This window comes from Dermacentor andersoni, chromosome 6 (genome assembly GCF_023375885.2).
Source record: "Dermacentor andersoni chromosome 6, qqDerAnde1_hic_scaffold, whole genome shotgun sequence".
Lineage (NCBI taxonomy): Eukaryota > Metazoa > Arthropoda > Arachnida > Ixodida > Ixodidae > Dermacentor > Dermacentor andersoni.
In genome coordinates, this window is record NC_092819.1 from 9048579 (window position 1) to 9071108 (window position 22530).

Sequence of the window (22530 nt, forward strand, 5' to 3'; positions counted from 1 at the left end):
ATTATATTCGCACTGAAGTCAGAACGGCTGGAGTTTAGCTTAAAAATATACTGCCACGCACTGCAACGTATTGCTGATACCCACCGGATCATTGGTCTTCACTGGTAACTTCAACGTGCATCACCAGCTATGAACCACCAAGATTGACGGCAGCCTAACGTATCGACGGAGCACTTGTTTTGACTTGACTGATTTCCAAGCACTTTGCTGCATGCACAGACAGTGTTCCTTCTATCCCGCTTTCCTCTTTCTGTTCCCCCTTTCCCTTCCCCCAGTGTAGGGTTGCAAACCGGACGCTCGTCTGGTTGACCTCCCTGCCTTTCCTCTCTTTGCTGTCTCTCTCTCTTCTGTATTGACCGTCACCTTTAATCCACGTGCTGAAGCCAGCATGCCGGTCACTGCCGAGGACAGACCGTCTGCGCAAAAGTATGTCTTGTGCCCGGGAAAGCCTACAAAAGGTGTTACACGTCAGTGTGTTGTGCCAAAGTCGTGCTGTTGGGAGAGGTGGCGCTCTAATTGATGAAGACCTTCCACTAGCTGGGGTGAGGGCTATCCCTTTCATAAGCGCTGCACGCCAGCTACTTCTCTGTCAGGATCGCTATCACGATGATACGTGATACGTTCGTGCGTTTACAGTGACCTGAAAGTACTGGGAATGCAGCGTTAAAATAGGCGATGATTATTTGTGGACAAGGTTAATGCCGAAGGGGTCTACATCTTTCGTACAGTGATTTCTGTTAACAAACAACCTTTTTAGCGCAATATACTAGTACACTCTAGTACAATATACAACGTACCGGGTTTTCTCACGAAATGCATTCGTTTTTTTTTTAATTAGGGAGGATAGGATCATTAAGTGATTTTCTCAGGATTACTTTTATCATGGAGGCAGACATTTGAAAATTATTTGATGTAATTAGGCAAGTAATTATGGAAATTCGAATAATTAACTTTCCAAACAAAAGAGCCATGCGATTCGTCCCAATGGAAGACATGAAGCGCGATATCCGAGGATCGTACAACCGTTTCTAGAAATGAAAAAAAGAAGTTGATCTGCTAATTTTTCACCGAAATTAATTCTGGCCAATGTTACACAGAACAGCGAAACTGAGCAGCCGAACAGCTCCACTGATACTCATCCATGATACTCACTGTCGGGCGAGCATGAAGCTAGCGCGATCGCAGGTTGATAACGACGGTCGCGTGATGCTCGGCCAACGGTGAAGCGCAAGCAGTCACTCATGAATGGGTCACAGTTGGGCTTTTCAGTTTCGTTGTTGTGTGTGTGTCAACAGCGTCAAGCGTTGACTCGATGTTACGTTAGTGTGAGCTTACACATATCTTGAGCGTAGGATATACGGCAGCTTATTAAGTTGGGCATACTAACCCAAGTGTTTAATATTTGAGATACAACGGCTCTGCACAGTTTCTGATAAATATATGGAATATTTTAGCGTCCATAATAAAAAGTTCTTATTTCCTTGACTAATAGGACATCATGATAAGTGCAGTTTTCCCGCAATTGCTTAAAAAAAGATAAAGAGAAAAAGAAGACTAAGAGAGAAGAAAAGAAAAACAACGGGTGAATTGCGTCATACAGATTTTTCGGTCTGCGACCGCTTGCCCTCGCGTGATTGGTCAGAAGGGCGCTTTCGCTGACGAAAGCGCCATTCTGAAAAATCATTCCAGCGCGAGCGAACGGTTCGCTTTCCGAACCCTTTAAGATCGCACCCTATAGTTCTCACGCTGAAAACTGGTGCGCCTAAGGTCCCCAGATAAGGTACTTAGGTGCACCTGATCTTTGGCGCCGTCTTTAAACAGAAGCAGAAACACCGACGAAGGATGTGTGGCGCATTCCTGGGATCCATTGAAACCCATCTACCGTGGCCTAAGCTGCAGCTCCTTCTGAGCGACATCGGCAGAAGGTTTCAAAATTCAAAATGCGTGGCCGCATTTACGTTGGTATTTTATAATCGGTGTTTCGCTTCGCTAGAGTCGAGAGTTGGGTCAGTTGATATACGACTGAAAGGTGAGAACCAGCGAAAAACAACGCACACAAGCAAGACGACGGCGGGACGAGATCGTATTTAATTTCTAAAATTTTTTATCTTGGAACAGCAGCGATTGGTTCTCTGATCGCCAGTACTAGAAATACCGGAAGTATACGGTATATGCTTCACTGGGACGGGCGCAGCATCGCTGTCTGTCCAGTCGATGCCTTGCCAGAGGGTAACGGTGCCAGTCTCAAGCGCTATATATAATAGCTGTATCAGCTGCTATATGTACGTAAGATGATGATAGGCGCACATTTACAGCGACATTACCCTGCCCGCGTACAGGATCAAGTCAGACGTTCCGTCGGTGATGACGAAGTGGAAAGGCTTGTTAACGACGATGGTCACGTGGTCTCCCGCGAACGAAGTGCGTTCGACGTTCACGACAGGCCAGTGTCCCTCGTCCACGGAGATGTGCGCGTCCTGCCGCAGCTGACGAAACAGAAGCTGCTCACTCTCGTGGTTGGCACTCGCCAGCTCATTCGTGATTTCGGCCATGTCTATTGAAGTGGACAAGTGGAACTTGGGCATGTGGAGCGTGACCAGTGTTCTTACGGTGCCGTGAACGAAGCCTCTCACTGCGTCTGGAGTGAGCCTCACGGTGCCAGAAGATGACGACCGCTGCACGATTAGCACCATGGAGAGCGCACCGTCAGCGTATGGCAGGCATACGACGTGCGCTTCGAGGTCAGGGTAGGAAGAGTAGGGCAGTACGCAAGTCCTGCGCATCATTTGCACTGTGACCTGAAACAAAATAAATTATGGTCAGAAAGCAGCAGAACATTTAGCGACTGACTTTTGTTCGAACTTTTCATCTTCGCATTGGAGAACTAAACGCACAGCAGAACTGCAGACCAACTGATTGATAAGGACGACGAGATGGAGTCTGTTACCAATGCCCCGTACAAGGCCTGGAAACTCGGAGCCATGGCGTCACGCTAGTAGGCTGAAAAGTTAATAAGCAAGCAGCAATGCTTACGGTTTTCACGTTCACGCTTATCGTCACTTCGCGCTGTGTGGAAGAAAAACCGACCTGCTAGCATATTTACTGTCACTGCTGCTCCAAGCTTGCACCAATATGCTCAGCGCTGTGACTGTCACCGTGCCTTAGCTGTGAAACTCCCGCGTAACGCAATAACAGCGCTTCATCATATAGAGCCCGTACTGAACGCGCGGTCGGCGCTGGCGCACATAGAAGGGCAGACGTAAGGGAAAATCTACGATAACACGAAGGGAAGTGCCTTGCTATTTGAAGCTCGAGCTAGTTGCCTAAGGACAGAAACATACCGGAGCAAATATTCGCAACAAGTTGAGGCATGTGTATGCTCCAGCAAAAATCTGGAGACCACTCAGCATATCCTAATGGAATGCGAAGGAATGCGCCCAGCCAGACCCGTATAGTGACGCACATCTTCTAGAAGCGCTTGGATTTAAAGTGGACGGAAGCATCAACCGATCAGCAGTCGAGATAAGCAAGAGACGTTTAAAATATGAGAGGGAAAAAATGCAGTGGAGACATTAATACGACGGGATCCATTACGGGCTAGATAACGCTACAAGGTATCTTTAAGTTTTGAGGAAGAGTAAAAAGATTAAAGAGATCTATACAAAGATGCTAAAATGAAAAGCACATATAGCATAGCTGAGTAACTCAAGAACACTAGGTAACTATTTGTCACCGCCCCGTTGCAAAGGTGGAGCCAACAAATCATCATCATCGGACATCGGAACCAGTGTTGCCAACTACTAGTAAGAATACCCGCAAGTCGAGGCTCCAAAAAACTCTAAACCCCGCCCTACGAGAACACATTAGCCGATAAAAACTCTTTAAATCCAGACGAGAATTAAAATCTCGTTGAAGATACGCCTTATTGCGTCTACGTAAATCACAGTAGAAAGAAATTACACGTGACAGAAAAGTATGTTTCTTCTTGTTCATAATGGAACAAAATATATAATTAATAAATAATAGTAAGCATGTAGAGGATAATTGTATGAGCACATTGAACTGTTCAACTGTTTATTGTAATAGGTATACATGACTGTACGGCAGAAACACCACGAGCGCGCCTGTTTTCCTCGGCAGCGTCTGGTCTGCTCTCCGCGTCGGCGTATAATATGATCCACTGTTTATTATTGCGATAACAATTATATGGGCACGCGAGGCGCATTTATGCCGTCGCCGTGAGGTTCCGTATAAAATCCGAGGGCGATAAAACATCGCCGCGCGCCGTATGCTGTATGTGCAAGTGAAAGCTTGCGAGGGCTACCCGGCGAAGGCGGCTCACCCTCGCTAGGTTTATCGCTAGGGCCGGAAGCGGCGCCCTCTCCTGTCGCGCGCGAGCATCCACGCGTGCAAGGCAGCAGCAGCTCGAGCAGGCGCAGGCGCTCGAGGGGCGGAGTCGTGATCTGCGTCGTCTACTACGGCTGCGCGCGCTGGCCGCATTGTCTGACTGACTGACTGAAAAACTTTATTGTTTGAAGTATTTACAGGGAGCGTGTGGAGCAGTCCTTAAGGGGCCGTTCCTTATACAGACTAGGTGGGCACCTCATTACAGGAACCCATTGGCTGTAGCCGCGGCTTGGGCACGGCCGACCAGGGCCTTCTGGCTCGCCAGGTCGGAGCAGCCGAGCAGGGCCGCCTCCCAGTCCTCCCGGGTAGGGTTGGGTATAGGGGGAAGGTGAGGGGTTGATTGGCACGCCCACACCATGTGGAAAATGTCCGAAGATTTTTCCTCACAGTGCGGGCACTTCCCTGAGCACGCAGGGTCGAAATGTTTTTGGATTGCCGGGCACAACAGTGTTTTAGTATAGAGGCGAAGGAGTAAACGCTCCTCCGCCTTCGTGAGGCCCTTACAGGGCTTAGGAAAGATTGCATGGCCGTATTGGTAGTGTTGGTTGATTTCCTTGAAGGTAAATACCGGATCGGGGTCGGAGTCCGCAGCGACGGGAGGCGAAGGCGATGCCCGGAGAGTGAGCGCGCGGGCAGCGGCGTCGGCCGCTTCGTTGCCCTCGAGACCCTCGTGCGCGGGAGTCCATACTATCGTGCGGGGCGCGGGGACCCCGAGATAATTGCTGCCTTGAAGTAAGCGGTACGCCAAATAGGGAATAAAGCCCCTTTCAATGTTCCTGCAGGCCCCTCGTGAGTCGCTAATAATGACCCGCGAGTCCTGATCTGCGGCGGCGAGCGCGATGGCCACCTCTTCCGCATGTGTTATGTCTTGTGCTTTGAACGTAAGCCCGTTCACCGCGGTGTTTTGGTGGACGACTGCGGCCGTAAACCAACCCCCATGGTGTGGGCCGGAGGCGTCTACGTAGAATACTCCGTGCTTGTTCCCATAGTGACGTGCCAACGCTTCCGCGCGCGCGAGGCGCCGGCCACTATGGTCGTCTCGTGTCATGTTGGCCGGAAGAGGGCGCACGTGCAGGGCGTATCTCCAGATTTCCGGGATGCGCACGCGCTCTTCCGTCAGTGTTGGATGGTGGATGTGTAGTCGGGCAAGAAGGCGGCGACCCGACGACGTCTTTGAGAGTCTTGTGTAGTGGTTTGTCAAGTGTGCTTCTCGGAGTTCCGCGAAGGTGTTGACCATTCCCAGGCCGAGGAGGCGCTGGTTGGATGTGTTGATCGGGAGGTCGAGAGCACGCTTGTAAATTTTACGGAGAATCACCTCGAGGGCGTTCTCGTCAAACCTGCGAAGGTGGAGGTAAGGAGTCGAGTACAACACTCGACTGGTTACGAATGCATGCGCCAGCCGCAAAGCGTCTTTGCACCGTAACCCCCCGCGTTTATTGGAAACCCGGCGAACCATGCGGCCCACCTGGTCCCCCACCTTGCGCAGTTTGGCCAGTGTTGTGTCGACTCGGCGGTGTTTATGAATAAAGAGACCCAGTACTCTGATCTGATCGTATTCTGTGATGGGTCCATTTGGTAGGGACAGTTCGATTTTGGTAGTGCACTTCGGCGAGGGGCGAATGTGCACAAATTGCGATTTGGCCGGGGAGCATTGAAGGCCGCAGCGGCGGGCGTAGGCATCCACGATCTCCGCCGCTTGCTGCAGGTTGGCTTCAATGTCTCCTACCGATCCATGTTTAGCCCAGATGGTGATGTCGTCGGCATACAGCGCGTGCTGTATGCCTTCTACATTCTCCAGCTGAGCCGGGAGTTTCAGCATTGCCAAATTGAATAGTAGGGGTGAGAGGACCGCGCCCTGCGGGGTACCTCTGGTGCCTAATTGGTAGGGGCCGTGTTCTTCATCTTGTATACGGATGTACGATTGCCGGTCGGAGAGAAATTGTTTAACGTATTGAAACGTGTTGTGTCCACAGTTGGTTTGGGAGAGGTGTGTCAGAATTATGTCGTGTGTGACATTGTCGAAAGCCCCCTTCAAGTCGAGGGCGAGTACTGCCTTGTCATTGAGGGGGTATTCGACGGGATTTAGAATTTCGCGGTCTAGTTGAAGCAGAACATCTTGCGCGGACCGGTGCGGGCGGAACCCGAACATGGTGTCTGCGAAAACGTTTTGGTTTTCCAGAAACTCGGACAGCCTATCTCGCACCATAGTCTCCATCAGCTTTCCCGCACAAGACGTGAGGGAGATTGGGCGGAGGTTGTCCGTGGTTATGGCTTTGCCGGCTTTCGGAATGAAAGTGACCAGGGCGGTCTTCCATTCGATTGGGAGGATTGCCTCACCGAGCCAGATTGAGTTTATGTATGCGAGGAGCGCCTCGTAGGCGGGGTCGGGAAGGTTGGCAAGTAGTTTCACTGTTATTTTGTCTCTTCCCGGCGCCGTTCCTCGCTTCATTTTAGTGAGCGCCGCCTTCAGGTCGTGGAGCTGGAACGGTTGGTCCAGCTCCGCGTTCTCGGAACCTGCATACGAGTACGCTGGCCCTCGGGGGTCCTGTTGTATACAAAGGTACTGATCGCGTAGTTTGCATGCTAATTTTGAGATGTCTCCGTCGAAGCTATGGATAGCCCGTTGGAGATGTTTTTGTGTCTCGGCTCTGGTTTGAGTCGGATCGATCAAGGCGCGAAAGAGACGCCAGGTGCTCCGGCTAGACATTTGTCTAGCGGCCGTGTTGCATCGGTCCACCCAATTCGAGTCGGCGAGCTGGGCCGCGTACTCTGCTGCTCGTTGGGTGAGCTCGGCGATGCGAATTTTGAGCCTCCGATTGTGTTTTTGGCGGCGCCACCTACGGACGAGGCTGTGCCGCGCCTCCCATAGGTGCAGGAGGTGGTTGTCGACCTCCGGCGTGGCCTCCGATAGTTGAACTTGTGTTTCCGCCGAACGAAGGTGTGCAACCAATTCTTGTGACCACGCGTGGTAACCTTGTTCGTGGATAGGGGCCGAATTAGTGTAGTTTTGCCGGAACTTGGTCCAGTCGGGTAGGCGGGCTTGGGCGTGGGATCTTGCCAATGGTTTGCTTCTGACGGTTGTGTTGAGTATGCAGTGGTCACTGCCGAGGGTTTCCTCGGTGTTGGCCCATTCTGCGTGTCTAATGTTTTTGGTGAAGGTAAGGTCCGGACACGTGTCCCGAGTCACGGAGTTACCCACCCGCGTTGGATGTGCAGGGTCGGTGTGAAGAGTCAGGCCCAGCGTGGACGCAAGTTCCGCTAGCTTGCGCCCGCGCTTTTCTTCACGCATGTACCCCCAGAGTGTGCTGTGAGCGTTGAAATCGCCCACGATCACCAGGGGGTCCCTGCCCGCAGCCTTCAGGGCGCGACTGAAGAGAGCTGCGAAAGTTACATTTTTGAGCTTGGGAGAACAATAGATGTTGAGTATATGTAATGGTGCGTTTTGTTTCTTAAGCGGAAGAAGGGTGACCATCACATAGGAATAATCAGTATTGAGTTCCAAATCAACCTGGTTGGCTGTATAATTTTTGTGCACGCAGATACAGGAAGAGGGGTCCTGCTGGAACGTGGTATAATTTGTAAGGGTGGCGCCGCTCCCTGGCTCCTGGAGGGCAACCACCGCGGGGAGTGAAGCGAATGTTGACAGGAAAAGCCGGAGGTCCGCCCGCTTGGCGCGGGAGCGGAATCCCCGGCAGTTCCATTGGGTAATTTGGATGGGGGTGGCCGAATTGGTACGGAGAGAACGCTTAATTTGAGGGCTGTCCGCCATGGTCATTGAAGGGAAAGACCGATTGCAGGGACGCTGCTCCGGAGCCAGCACTCGCGGGGAGGGGAGCATCCTCCAGTCCGGAGAGCGAGCAGCTGTCATTGTCTTCTACTTCAATTTCAATGGTGCGTCGCGACGTTTTCGGACAGCGGCCAGACACGTCTTTTATAAGACTGCCGGTTCGTCGGACGCCACGCGAGGATTGAGCGATGTGCTGTGCGACGATTGTCGGAATGCTTTCAGTTATTTTGGCGATGGCGGAGGTGATTGCCGCGGAAATTTGACTTTCTAGGGTGTTGAAACGCGCATCTATGCGGGCCTCTAGACGGGCCTCAAGTGCAGCTTCCACGCTCAGTGCTGCATTCGGTGCCGCGGGCTCACTCTCCATAGCCTCAGTTGCGGGGGTAGAGGGGGGAGTGGTAGGCTGTTTTGACTGCGATTCCAGGAGCGTAATTTTTTTGAGCAGCATCTCAATTTGGCCCTCGAGAGCTGCAATCTTGGCTTGCTCGGCACTGCGTGCCGCAGGGGGGGAGGAGGTAGGGGAAGAGGAGGCAGCCCTGCCCGTACCGCTCACCTGCGTTCCGTGTTTCACGGCGTTGGCCCAGGCCCTGGCCTCGCCTCGTGGTGGCGACGTCGACAGTTTTCCAGTCTCGCCGTGTGGTGGCGGCTGCGTCGGCGGTCGCTTGCCGGCTCCTCCGGTAGAGCTTCTCGGTGCCGGCTTCTCGGTGTTGCTGTCCTCCCGGCTCGGTGACTCACCGGGGAGGCCAAGATGGCGGCTCTTGTTCTTGGCCGCCATTTTCCTCTTTGTCCCGCCCTTCGGGGCGGCCATCTTGTGTGTGCGGAATTTTGCCGCACATTCACGTGAGTTTGTGGCGTGTCCACCGCCACAAACAGAGCACCGTGGAACACACTCGTGAGGGGCCCGCACCCCCTCCACAAGCGGGGCTTGTTGCCCGCAGAGTCCGCACGTGTTCTGTTGCGTGTTGGGACAAGCATCCGCTCGGTGGCCGACAGCCCCACACAGGCCGCAGGCCGGGATTGTCCGGTAGTAGGTTTGCACTGGGATGAGCATGTTCTCATAGTGCACAAAACGCGGTTTCTCCCTCCCGGCGAAGGTTACCCGAGCTTTGTTAGAGGAGCCGAATTTCCTCACCTCGACAATGGTGCCTGCTCTCCATTGCACCTGCTCTCGAAGCGATTCAGTGGTGTCAGAGTTGCTGACGACGATGACGCCGTGGCAGATATCGCCTCCGTCTTGCCTAAGGTATCCGTGGAGCGGAATCGGCCCACGGTCGGTGTTGATTGAGAAGTCCCCGAGGAGCCGATCTGCCGCTGCCGGGTTCGGGGTGTGGATCAATATCAGGTTTTGTTCACGGGACGGCAGAACCGTAACAGACCTTGCCACCTCAGGCCCGAGGTAGGCCGTAATGGCGGCACCGTAGCGGTTCTCCGAAAAGGCTTGGTGCAGCGACACATGCTCGCGTGGCTTGAGCACGACCACGAAGTCATCAGGGCCCGGTTTTGGAAATGGCCGAGGCTTCCATTTGGTAAGGACCTTGCGTTTGCTTCCCGCAGCGCGCGAAGCGGGAGGCTGCGTCTTGCCGGCCGGTGTGCCGGAGACTGGGGCGGCGATGGACGCCGCCGTCTTGGCTTGAACGAGCGAGCGACGCGCGACCGCTTCATTGAGAGATTGGTGCCGAAATGTCGGAATAGGAGCGGAGTTTTGATCTTCTGATGTTGAAACCGTCGTCCAGGCCATGGCGTCGGGATCGTAACCCCTCAGGAATGACGTGGGAGCCGCCATTTTACCTCGGGAGGCCGGTTCCACGCCGCCGGGAGTCGGCGTCGCCGTATGGCCTAACGGCGTCGCCCACGTAGGCGGGTGTAATTCGGTCGTAAAATCTTCAAAAGTGGTCCCACCTGGTGAACATTAGTATCCACGTGGTCCAGAAGGTTTGCTGCGTCGATTGACGTCGGTCTTGCTGGGGTGCAGAGGATTGAGCCGTGACTCCAGCCGAAAATCGACGGAGCCGACACACCACACGTCTTACGCCGTCGCGCGCTAGCAGCGTCCGCATTGTCGGGAAGCGTGGTACTGTCAGGGGCAGTGCACCGATTTCATCGGTACTGCGGGAACTGAGCTGATATTCTTTACTAAACGTTGTGCGTCGCCAAACTCTGAGCCTTCATTGGCGATAATGGAGTTCCACAAACTTCTTTTGACAGCATGCTTCGTTTGTTCTTTCGAAAGGCCGGGCTACTGAGCGCGTGCACGTATATTTCTTCACTGTGTGCTACCGTAATAAGCAGCGACAAAAAGCACCAAGATGTGCGCGCAACGTGCTCAGTCTGTTTGACTCGAAAGGAAAACAAAGCACTCAACAATGATAACTATGGGGGTCGAACACGATGATACAAACGGATACGATTAAAGGAAAGTTTTAGGTTAAGACAATGAGCTGGAAGTGATTTTTCTCGACAATCATTCACTACACCAGACAGACCCTGCCCGCCGGCGGGGAATTGGACACGTCACGCTCGGAACTTCAGTTAGTATCTCGTCATGTCCCCAGCGGCAGCGATGACAGCGCTCATCCTGGAATGCAGTGAAGTGTAGAATGACTTGATCAGGGATGTGTTCATCCGCAGCACGTCTCAGTCGCTGACGATGGTGGATCGAAGCCTATCCTCGGGCGACTGATAGAGGGGATGGTGCGGCAGCGATACTTTCAACGAGCCCCAGACATTTTAAATGATGTTGGCGCCCGGGGATTGCGGCGACCACTCCAAGAGAGTGACTGCGCGCTCTTCCAGCAGTTCTTGCACAACACGAGCAGTGCGGATCGGCGACCTATCGCGTTAGAATATATAGTCGCCTTCCAGAAACGGGCCGTCAAGAATGTATGGAATCAATACGTCGTCTATGACTGCCCTGCAGCGATGAACTTGCCTTCGAGGCGTATCAGTGGGCGCCGCACAACGCTTAGTAAAGAATACCGGCTCATTTCACGCAGTAACGATGAGATCGGCGCCCTGCAACTGACAGTAGAAGATTTCCCGACAATGCGGCCAGCGCGCGCCGCCGTAGCAGACGACGCCGTTCAAGATCCCGCCCCTCGAGCACCTGCGCGAGCTGCTACCGCCGCCTGACTCAAGCGCTCGCCGCATCGCGATGATGAGAAAAACGGTTCAGCAGTAGCAACGTGCTTTTACAGCTAAAGCTGTATATAGAGAATTTTTGTGCGTCCGATATTCCGGCATGTGTGGGCGGTTTGCCGGATGAGCTGGGCCGTAAACGTGAGCGGCGAGAATGGTGGCGCCAGCTGGTGGTGCGAGCTCAACCACACAAACACAGAGCCAATTACTATATTCTTTTTAGCTGGGGTGTAAGTTTTTGTAAGGTAGCGAGGCAGTGGAAGTGGTAAGAAAATACATCTACTTAGGTCAGGTAGTGACCGCGGATCCGGATCACGAGACTGAAATAATCAGAAGAATAAGAGTGGGCTGTGGTGCGTTTGGCAGGCATCATCAGATCATGAACAGCAGGTTGCCATTATCCCTCAAGAGAAAACAGACGGGGCAGAAACCTGGAGGCTTACGAAAAGTGCTCTACTTAAATTGAGGACGACGCAACGAGCTATGGAAAGAAGAACGATGGGTGTAACGTTAAGGGATAAGAAAAGAGCAGATTGGGTGAGGGAACAAACGCGAGTTAATGACATTTTAGTTGAAATCAAGAAAAAAAAATGGGCATGGGCAGGACATGTAATGAGGAGGGAAGATAACCGATGTTCATTAAGGGTTCGGACAGGATTCCAAGGGAAGGGAAGCTAGCAGGGGGCGGCAGAAAGTTAGGTGGGCGGATGAGATGAGGAAGTTTGCATGGACAACATGGCCACAATTAGTACATGACCGGGGTAGTTGGAGAAGTATGGGAGAGGCCTTTGCACTGCAGTGGGCGTAACCAGGCTGCTGCTGATGATTATGATGATGATGACGATGATTTCAACAGCGGCGTGATTGTGAACACAATTACGCCGCCGCCGAAAATTTGCACCAGCAGCGAAGCAGAATGAAGTAGGTTACTGCAATTTTAGCTCTGTTTTTCTGGTTGAGTTCTACAACACCAGGCGGCTGCGCCGCTCCGGCCGCTCTCGTTTAGGCTCCCGACCATCCGGTAATCCGCCCAAACTGCCCCCGTTTGCCTGGATAGCGGACACGCTAAATGTCGCTAATGACTAACCTTCCATAGTTTTTTCGGTGTTCGGCAACAGAAATTTTGCATACGTTGGCCGATCCCGAAGATAGTGAAATATCGGGCCGATCCGCGGCAAAGGTGAAGCAGGCGTTAAGCACTCCCCATACGTGGCCCGATTCCGAAGATAGTGCAATGCTGGGCTGACCCGCGGCAAAGGTGAGGCAGGCGTTAAGCACTCCCCATACGTAGGCCGATCCCGAAGATAGTGCAATGCCGGGCCCACCCGCGGCAAAGGTGAAGCAGGTGTCTGGTACATTAAAGAATGGAATGAGCATGTGTGACCATGTCCAATGACCGCTGCTATACATAAGGACTGTATGTTCCCGGCTCTTCACGATGCAAGGCTTTTCTAGTGGATAAAAGAAGCGCTCATCCGCCAGCGTTGTATCGCTAACTTTCAAAGAAAAAAAAAACTTAAACCCCGGTTTAGCAAATCTGTGAACCTGGCTAGTTGGTACATTGTAAAACGGATAAAAAGCCAACGGAAGCACACGAGAGACTAAATGAAGTCCAGCTAGCCTGTCTCTTTCTCTCGTGGGTCTCCGCTTGTTTTTTATCCGTTCTAAGCCCCGCATCGCCGGCATGAAGTGAGTAAGGATCATTACGCGCCGCTGTCTGGCATAGTAAGTTTCTACACACCCCTACTCACACATCAAACTCACGTCCACGCTATCGCCAACGTATTAGGAATAAGTGAATGGGCGCACACTTGAACCACTGAGCCGAAGCCTGAGTTGGTTGACTGCTGCTACACCGACAACACACAAATGTTCGGAGCTGAACGTGACGATCCACAGGGTAATTGAGTCACTAGCGATAATACGTCTTTGCTACAAGCTGTTAAAAAGTACAGAAGATCCAAGTACCTTGCGCGCAGCAAGAACAAATATATCGCAACGGAGCACACCCGCGAGCGTTTATGCAGGAAATAAGCAATCCCATAATGACCGCGCTGATGATGATAGAGGCTTTTATTGAAAACGAAAAAAGCACTTGGGTTACGGGAAAGCTGGTCAAGTCCCTAGGCCGGGACACCGTTGGCACAAGCCGCTGCCCGTGCTCTTTCGACAAGTGCTTGTTGCTCCTCGAGATCCGACCTGGACAAGGCCGCCTCTTAGCCCTCCCATGTTGGCTGAGGAACTTTACTGAGTCAGAAGCATGACAAGCTGGTGAGCTTCAGGGTGTTGGCCAAATAAAGAACGAAGAGCTAAAGACACTGACCCTAATATAGTTCGCAGGCGGAAAGCTTGGACAACTCGGAATGCATTTCTAGCCCCGCTTTTAGTAGAGGCACCGTATACGCTGCTTGCGCCGTTTCGACGAGGCGTAATAATGAGCTTCGAAAGCGCTTACATGTCCTCTGAAGCTGTGACCAAAGCTTTGTGTCATCCACCCAGTCACCATGTACGGCATACGCCGAAACAGAGGTTTACTGAGCCGCACCGGCATCATATGCACATCCATCGTGAACACGGAGGCAGTTGGGGCAAGCAGCGGACGCGTCACCACGTGACCGAACACGGCGGCGCCCATGGTATTGCAGTGAAAGGATTCTGTACTTAAGAGGAAGCTTTAGCTCGTGCCCAACTGCGATGCGGCCTATTCAAATACATGTAAAAGGCAAAAACGTTTTTCTGAGATAACCCCTGGACCGATATTAACGAAACTTGTTGCATTTGAGAGAAAAGGTCAAATTATAGTGACTGTTGGAAGCGGAATTTCCATTTAGGGCCTTGAATTGTCTTAAAACTATTTTAAATAATTTGGTTGTTTGAAAAAAATCGACGCACGAAGTTTAAAAATTCATAGCTCTGCATGAAGAACAAATATTGCCGTTCTGCAAACGGCATCCATTAGATCACTCAAAGAGTGGTCTAATGGATGCATAGAAAAGCGTGTCTACGTTTTCTTGTGCGCAGACGACCTTCCCGTCGGCTTTCGAAGCGTCCTGCTATGTCGTCATCTTGTTTGGCCTGCATCGTTTTTGACTTTGATGCTGTCTTCGCGAAACGTTCTACTTTGACGTCTTCGTGAGAATTGGAACGAGTCTTAAGATGGCCGCTGTCCGCTTAGCCATTTATTTTGCCGTCTATACGGCGAATATTGCAACACAGCTGGTATATGGGTGTGCGAGGCTTGTGTTGGCTGGTGTTGTATGAGACTTCGTCTAAAACGTGGATATAGCTGAGCAGATAATGCATTTTTAAAATAAGATGTTCATAAAAGGTTTTCGCTTACCTATATTACATCTTTCAATGAAGTTTACTCACCCACAATGCATAATCAAGCGAAGAGAAGAAAGAACATACGACGAAGAGCTCCAAAGCGAGCTCAAGCCTTTCGTCTGTCCCCCAACTTTAGTGGCCCGCTGCAGTGGCGTAGCCAGAAATTTCGTTCGGGGGGGGCTCACTTTGCAGCTCGGCCTCCTCCTCATAGAAAGAGTCGATGGATCAAATGCATTAAACATTAATAATAACTGCGTTGCCATTGCCAAAGATGCTGCAAACGAATTCTTGAACGCTACGCACTGTCAAGACATGTAAAATGTGTATTTTTTCATAAAAGAATATAATCGTACGTCTCAAAATTATGCCCGAAATATCTTATATCATGTTTTCTGTATATTTAATAAGTAATGCAAATGTCAGACGAACTTTAGAACTATATCGGTTTGAAACCAGCAAAGTAGGGCATGCCGCTGATATGAAAAATGTAAAGGCCATGAAATGTACAAGTTGAGGGCAAATATTTGAATGAAAATTTGTTAGCCTCCCGGCATTTCTGGCATTTGCATCTCTCTCTCTATCTCTCTTTCTCTCCATGTCATTCAAGAACCTTGTTTACATTTTTGTATATATGCAACAGCCAGGGAAAAATCTCAATGACGCTGTCCTTTGTTCCAATGCATTGCGCAGCAGCAGCTGTCATCGGTCATGTATTGTGAGTAATTGCACTGAAGCTATAGTCAAAACAGAGAGCACATATAAAAAGCAGGAGTTCTGCTAAATATAAGAAGGCGAGTCAAATGAAAGGGAGCCAATGCGAATATGTGACAAACGGGGTACATTATTTAAAAGTAGTCTCCATGAGCATTTAGACATTTGTTCCACTGACTAACGAGTCGCGTAATGCCCGTCTCATAAAACTCCTTGTGTCGCTTCAAAAATCTGTAACTGACTCTACGTCATCGTCCGACACGAATCTGGTTCGTTCCCTTGAGCAGTTTTTTCAAATGCTCCCAACTGTGGAAGTCGCAAGGCGACAGGTCTGGGCTGTATGGCGGATGTTGCGGCGTTTCCCCCTTGAACTTTGCCAATTTTGTATTAACCACATCAGCGACGTGGCGACGGTCAATGTTGTGGAGCAAGATGATCCCATTGCTCAATTTTCCACGTCGCTTGTCCTTGATTGCGACGCGCAGCTGTAAGCTTTGCCGTAGTGCTTCACGCTAGTAGTAGCGGCACCATGATTCGTCGCCGGTCCCAATTGCAGACAAAACGTCGTCACCCTCATCGTGATACGGGATTAGATGAGTCAAGGCAGCGCTGAACTTCTCCGTGTTCTGGCGATGGCTCAAAGTCTTGGGCGTTCATTGCCCACACAAGAGCCGATAACCGAGATGTTCATGAATTATGGTGTGACCCGAACCGTGACTGATGTTCACACGCCCTGCCAATTGACATCGATGCTTATCCTCCGTTCTTGTCTAATCAGCCTTCGCAATTGTGTTGGGCGTGATTGCACGGCGGCTTTGGCCCGGTCATTGATCGTCTTTGCAACTTTCACGTCCTTCTTTGAACCGTTTGCTCCAACGCTTCACAGTGGCCAATGAAACGCAATGTTCAACACACACGGCAGCCATACGGCGCCTAATTTCTTTTTAGGAGACATGTTCATCTGTCAAAAACCTCAGGACACCACGCTATTCAACTTTTGGAGCGTCCATATGTCACGCAACCATGTTCAACCCAGTGTATGAGAGCATTAAAGAACATTTATCCTCACCCCTGCATGTCCCTTTTGTAAATGAGATGCCTATGTGCTATGGGCATGCCTCGCAAATAATGAAAGGAACCATTATTGCGCGGAGTGAGTTGGCGCTCTTTCATCTGACTAGCCCTCGTACGTTAGAAATGCGAAGTTACAATGGAATATACAAATGTGAAGACATAGCTTGATAAAGGGCAAAAAAGTGCCACTGGAAACAAAGTTCACTGCGCATATACACAAAACCTCGCAACAACATATTTAAATATACGTATAAGTCTTCAATAAATCTACGTAGTAAGAAAAATCACTATATATGATGCGTCAAACAATGCAAATAAACATGTTGCGCAACCACAGATTCACAGATTACAGCCCCCCCCTCCAATCTCCCATTGTATCGCGTGCGACGGAAGGTGGCGCGCTTCCTCCCCGCTTTTCTCCCTTGCGCACACAAGACTGAGCCACCATCATCGGCTCACCCATGTCGCCCCTCCCCTGCCCTCACGCAAATACAGCATGCGGCGCGCGGTCACGATGTTATCGCCCTTGGACTTTAATTATACAAAACATGAGGGCGACGGCGACGGCAGGAATGTTCCTGGAGTCGCCATATAGCTGCTATCGCAACATTATAATAAGAGTATTCGGCAACTGAAGCGTCCCGTGGCCCATTACTTTCCGCAAAAGAAGTAACAAAATAGAACTTTCACCATGCGACAATTCGCTGCGCCGAAACAGTCTTTTTTTTTTTTCCTTTTGTGGAGAAGGGGGCACCGAAATGAAATAGCGCAAAGGAAAGCATGTTGGCTACAATTGACTGCCTACTTTGGGCACCTAGTGTGGCTACCGAAGGAATATCGAAGAAAACGTGAGACGCTTGGTCCACAGAGAACATTACGCATAATGCTGGGTATCCTACACCGGCGAGACAAAATTTTCCAGAGGTTGCGCTCAAGCGAACGCATTGCAATCCGTCGAGTCCCCGCAGTGCTGGTGGCGAGCGACTATGCATTGTTTCTTTTTCTCGTCTGCTAACCAGAAAGTGCCCAAAACTCTGCCAGGTGAAAATCCAGTCGGCCAGAGAAAAACGAACGCGCATCGAAGTGCGCCGCGTGGTGGTCGATGCAGCAAGAGGAAAACGCATGCGCTCTGTCTGGATCGGCAGACTGCGGGTATTGAGAACAACAAAAAAAAAAAGAAGAAAAGGAGGCTCAATGTGTCCTCGCAAACAAAAGTCCAAGTAGAAAAATAAATAAGAACTTAGTTACCTTTGCTGGCTTTAGCGTCTTGACATGAATGCTTTGGCGCAGGTGAAAAAAAAATGTTGATATTCTTTTATGACATGACGGCACAAATGAACCACCACAACGCTTCGTCTCATCGAACCTCGAACCTCGTTGCGTGCTTTGTCAACTTCTCTAATAATGTGTTGATTTGGCTTGTCTCGTTGTATGGTCCAATGCACGACTTTAGAAAATTCAATGCACTTTGGGCATCAAATGTTTATAACAGCATTAAACCCACAAAGTTTCGGAACTGAAAATCTAAAGCACGACTTTGGAGACGTCAATGCACCTTTCGCATGAGAAGGTTATGAGAACTTTATACCCATAAAGTTTCAGAATTGAAATCCAAGCGCTCCGTAGATTCTGCGGCCTCCGTGAGATGCCGAGACGAGCCCGCTCGACATCAAAACGCCCTCGAAACTTTGTGCTCGGATGGGGTTTCTTGCGTTACGATATGTGACTCCTGATGCATGGGCATTCCCGCGAAAGCCAGCCCGATTTCGCAATGTTCGCGCTGAAATGTCTTTCCGAGCGTGAAAAGGACATTCTAGACAAAACCGAGCATGATTTCCGGCCCCGGGAGTTGTTTCGGTCGGCGGCGCATGACAACGCGAAAAAATTTCGGGGGGGGCTCAAGCCCCATAAGCCCCCCCCCCCCTGGCTACGCCCCTGGCCCGCTGGTTCTTTTTACGTTTCATATTTGTACATCCATTTGTACGTATTTGTACATCTAGTCACAAATCCTCATAATTACACAAAACAGGTTCTTTCCGTGCTGTTTTAGCAGGAAATGAGTAATGTGAGAGACGGAACGGTGCTAGCCAGGCGCATCTTCAAGCTGTCTGGGGCGGAATCCTAACGGTTGACTTCGCCGCTTACGTCACTAAATAGGCCACTCCCAAGCCGGAGGTGTAAGGGGAGGACGCGACCAATAGACGAGAGGGTGCCGCCTCTCAAATGTACGTCCTCATATGACGAGCTCGTCGAGGAACCGCAGAATGTTTCTGCGTGCTAATTAAATATAAAATATAAATTAAATACTATACGGCAAGTTCCAAAGTATAAACGTTCGATGTCGGGTGTTTACGCAATGTTTGAAGTAATGTATTAATGTCATTCTTTTTCATTCTCAGTCGACAGGCGGTATCGGAATCGTAATTGAGTTGGCAGAGTGCAGCGCTATGTCGTCTGTTACCAGGAGCTTCCTCGATGCCCGCACCAGGAATGCACTGCCAGCACTTCCTAAGTAGCGAGCACAACAAAACCGTGAACTGGTTCCTAGGGCCACCTTTACTAACGGACTATGTCAATTTTATTTTTATTTTTTTTCGCCCATCGTCATCGGCTCGGACATGACTCGATCGCCGCCGCGCTGCCTCTATTGCTGCGATCTGCCTCACGGCGCGTCGCGTGGTAGAAGCATTGGAAATTGAAATCGAACATTACGATATACGGGCCATGCACTGCTTGCGCGAAGTAAAATCGACGAGCGTGGTGCTGACCGTGCGCGCTGTGCCGTGAAATCGAGGACGAAAGTGCGGCACTGCTGAAATAGAGCAAAAAGGGCAGCCAAATAAGAGATCCCCACAATATATTCCCGTCCTGTCTACATAGCTTTATCGGCTGAACGAAGGAAGCGTTGGACCAGCCTGGTTTGAACCCTTCTGATTGATGAATGGCGATCTGCGAGCTATTCACGCTGGCGATAGCGCTAGGAATTCCATCTCACCATGCAAATATCTCCTTAGCATTGGCTTTGAAGCGGAGGTCACGGGAAAGCTGACCCAGCCCTTCTATCGGCCAACACAGTAATTGCGAGAGTAACTTCGTGGACAGTGTCGGCAGGAGAGATCTGCCATTCCGATCAGTGCTTCGCTTCCGACCAATCTCTGGGAGCTGCAGGCCGGTCGCGATGAACCGCAGCGCGCAATTTCTTCCTCTGCGTGGAATGACCATTGCTACGCTTGGACCCGAGTCTCGTCCAGTTCGTAGCGTAGCCTGCAAAAGGTCTGCTTAGAAAGCCGGCAGGGGCAGTGCAAATAATTATCCGTCATCTCTTCGAACGCGTATCGCACTTCCAGCAGTGGTCGACAACGAAAGAGAGCAATGCCAAGCAGACGACAAGGACAAGTGATAGCCTCCGAAGCAACCAATGCACGCGCGCGCGACTCCCACGTGTCTCCGGGGTTCCGGGGTCGCGCGACCACCGCGCGCAGTCAGGGTCGCAAGCCAGCAGCCAAGCCACAGCAACGGAACCCAATGCGGACTACCTCTTCGCCGTTTCCGCTCTTAGCCAACGACGGGTTCGCTTTGAAAATGATTTACAGATGCGTGACGGGATCATAATATGCGATACCACCCCGCTGTCTCTAACGGCCTCTGACGCAAGCAAAATTTCGATCAATAAAGTGAACGGTTCCCATTCCTAACCGTTATAAGATTCCGCCCAGGTTCTCCGAGGACATCGCCTATCCGAAGTCATCATGTACCAGCATTCCCTAGCATACAACCAAGGGTCGATTACCATTACCACCGTCTAAACATTGTTGGCGCAATGTGCGTTTTGCTGCTCCGTTTCTGTACATTGCTCAAAACGCGAACAATTTTGAAAGTTTTACAATGCGTTTAGTTTTCAGATTCACCTGTATTTGTAATAGCGGCCTAATTCACAATCCAAAACGTACACTTAGGACTACTCCATGCTGAGAAACCGGCCATAGAGCGATTACAATTCGCACTTACACGTAATTATACGTGTAAAAGGCGACTTGCACGTGTTTGTTCCTATTGGAGTTTCAATTTTTGAGCTCTGTACATATCTCCCTGTGCAGTACGTGACAGTGATGCTTCTGTATAGAGCAAAATGTATCCTATTTGTTGTGTGCCCCACGTGTTGGCCCAGTTGCAAGGACTCCGACCTCTAAAAGCATTCTGGTGCTGAAGACGTTATTCGTACAGACGAGTGCACATAAACGGAAATGTTTCGCTGCAGTGTGAGCGAATGGGCGTCTTGCGCTGGAGCTTGAGGTATAGTAGCGGCGCCTGGTGGCGGCGCGCGAAACGTTATCTGGGTAGTAACAGCTTGGGTAGTATTGAACCCTGGCTGTGGCGAAACACGTTTCTAGCCCGACTTTTGCGTCGATTCGCACTTTTTTCTGCGCTGTTGCGAGTGCGAAAAGGCTCGTCACTTCTCACAGACCACGCCGACCACGGTGCGAGCTAGCCGCAGCCTATAGTTTAACGAAAACAGACTCTCCGTGAGACGTAATGCTGGAAGGAGAAGGAATCGGCGACGCCGATCCGGAGAGACCTAGCTCAGCCTCGAAAAAGCTTCACCGTCGTTACTTCTGCGTCGTGGTCTGCCATGAACAAGAAGGCCTGAATCCCAACATCAGATTCTACCGTTTTCCTTCAAGGCTTCACGAAGCGGAGTGTCGGGCGCGCTGGATAGCTGCAGTTCGTCGCGCTGGGCAAGTGAAACTTCGCGCCATGCTGACTGCTTCACCTACCTTGAAGCTTGCTTGATTATCTGCGTTCTAAAATTCGGTCTTTTGCACCTACAGTTCCGACGGCAGACCGACATAGCAGCAGGCATGGCTGGTGATTCACGATTCGAGACCCGACCACAGCGACAACTAACAATTCGACCGGTGCGAAGTGGTGAAGTGACCAGGTGTGTGCAAATGAGCACAAATGGTCGGGCTGATTCGGTGACAGTTTACTACCCCACTACGAGCAGCACAGGTTAGAGAGGTAAATGTGCTCATCCTTGACCTCAAGCCAGCACGTTGAGGCAGCGCAGCAAGGTAGTATTGATCGCAGCACGTCGATGTTCGAGCGCTGTCATTAAAAGCTACATCAAGCGAGCAGCGCACGAGCTCGCGCTGCAGCGCGATTCGCACGTACGTTACTGCGAGCTCATATGCATTGCACCAGTTATTTATCAGTTGCTAAAGGGACAGATGGCAGCTACTACAGTGCAGGCATAACTACTTGTCTAGCGGCATGCAGTCAACAAAGATTGCAGGAGGCCCGCCGTTTCGCGGCATATCGAAAGGCCGCTGCTGTCGCGGCGCATACGATCGTGCGCTCGAGCAGTTCCGTACACATGATGTCTGCTTATCGCTGCTGTGAATTCATAGGTAACACTGAGCTTAGTGTCACACATTACTCCCCCCCCCCCCCCCCCCCTGCAGGCGCGCACCAAGTCTGTGCGCCTGCACCAAGCCGCGCCGAATGGAAAGCAGCGACAAGCGATCGTATAAAAGCCTAGTGCAAAAACCAGACGCACACAGATCTGCGCTCGAAAAAGCAACTGTATAAGAGCCTAGTGCAGAAACCAGGCGCACAGCAATCTGCGCTCGGAAAAGCACGCGCAAGCACGTAGCGAGCCGCGCCAATCCAATCCAGAAGCCAGAGGAGGGGAGCGAGTAATGTGTGACATTAAGCTCAGTGTTACCAATTCATTTATAGCAAGCATTTCCTCGCGTTTGTGTGCCTGAATCTAGCAGCGTGCACACCTTACCAGAAGTTCAACTTCATACGCGACTCGCTTCAGTTGCGATTGACAGCGCTAAAACTTCGCCGCTTATTTCTTGAACGGCGTACACGTATTCGGCGTTGCATAATTTATCGCCTTTGAGCAGCGTGCGACCCCTGAAAAAATCTTCGGCGCCCGATATTCGCTGCAAGCCGTGGTACAACAAAACCGTAAGTGGCGGGCCATATTGTAAACGTGCTTTCCGAAGCAGACGACTGTGCTTGGTACTACCCAGTTCAGGATGGAGGGCGCTTTTTAGCACCATTTTCGCAGCGCCCCCTGC

The 22530-nt window shown here is 51.0% G+C and overlaps 2 protein-coding genes across 2 annotated transcripts in view; both read right to left on the reverse strand.

Moving 5' to 3' along the window:
- Positions 1 to 2067: 2067 nt before the first annotated feature.
- Positions 2068 to 22530, reverse strand: part of LOC126521670 (plasminogen activator inhibitor 1-like) — a 40286-nt gene continuing 19823 nt past the window's right edge. Inside the window, exon 5 of the mRNA XM_050170394.2 lies at positions 2068 to 2798. Coding sequence (XP_050026351.1) covers positions 2310 to 2798 — 489 coding nt within the window. The 3' untranslated portion in view covers positions 2068 to 2309. The remainder of the gene's footprint in view (positions 2799 to 22530) is intronic.
- On the reverse strand, positions 4509 to 6404 carry LOC129382222 (uncharacterized). The gene has a single exon (XM_055065800.2). The coding sequence runs from the start codon at positions 6224 to 6226 to the stop codon at positions 4607 to 4609; it is 1620 nt and encodes a 539-aa protein (XP_054921775.1). The 5' UTR covers positions 6227 to 6404; the 3' UTR covers positions 4509 to 4606.

Bases quoted from the DNA above. Each gene is read 5' to 3' on its own strand.
- LOC129382222 (XM_055065800.2), bottom strand. From the start codon at position 6,226: ATGCTGAAACTCCCGGCTCAGCTGGAGAATGTAGAAGGCATACAGCAC.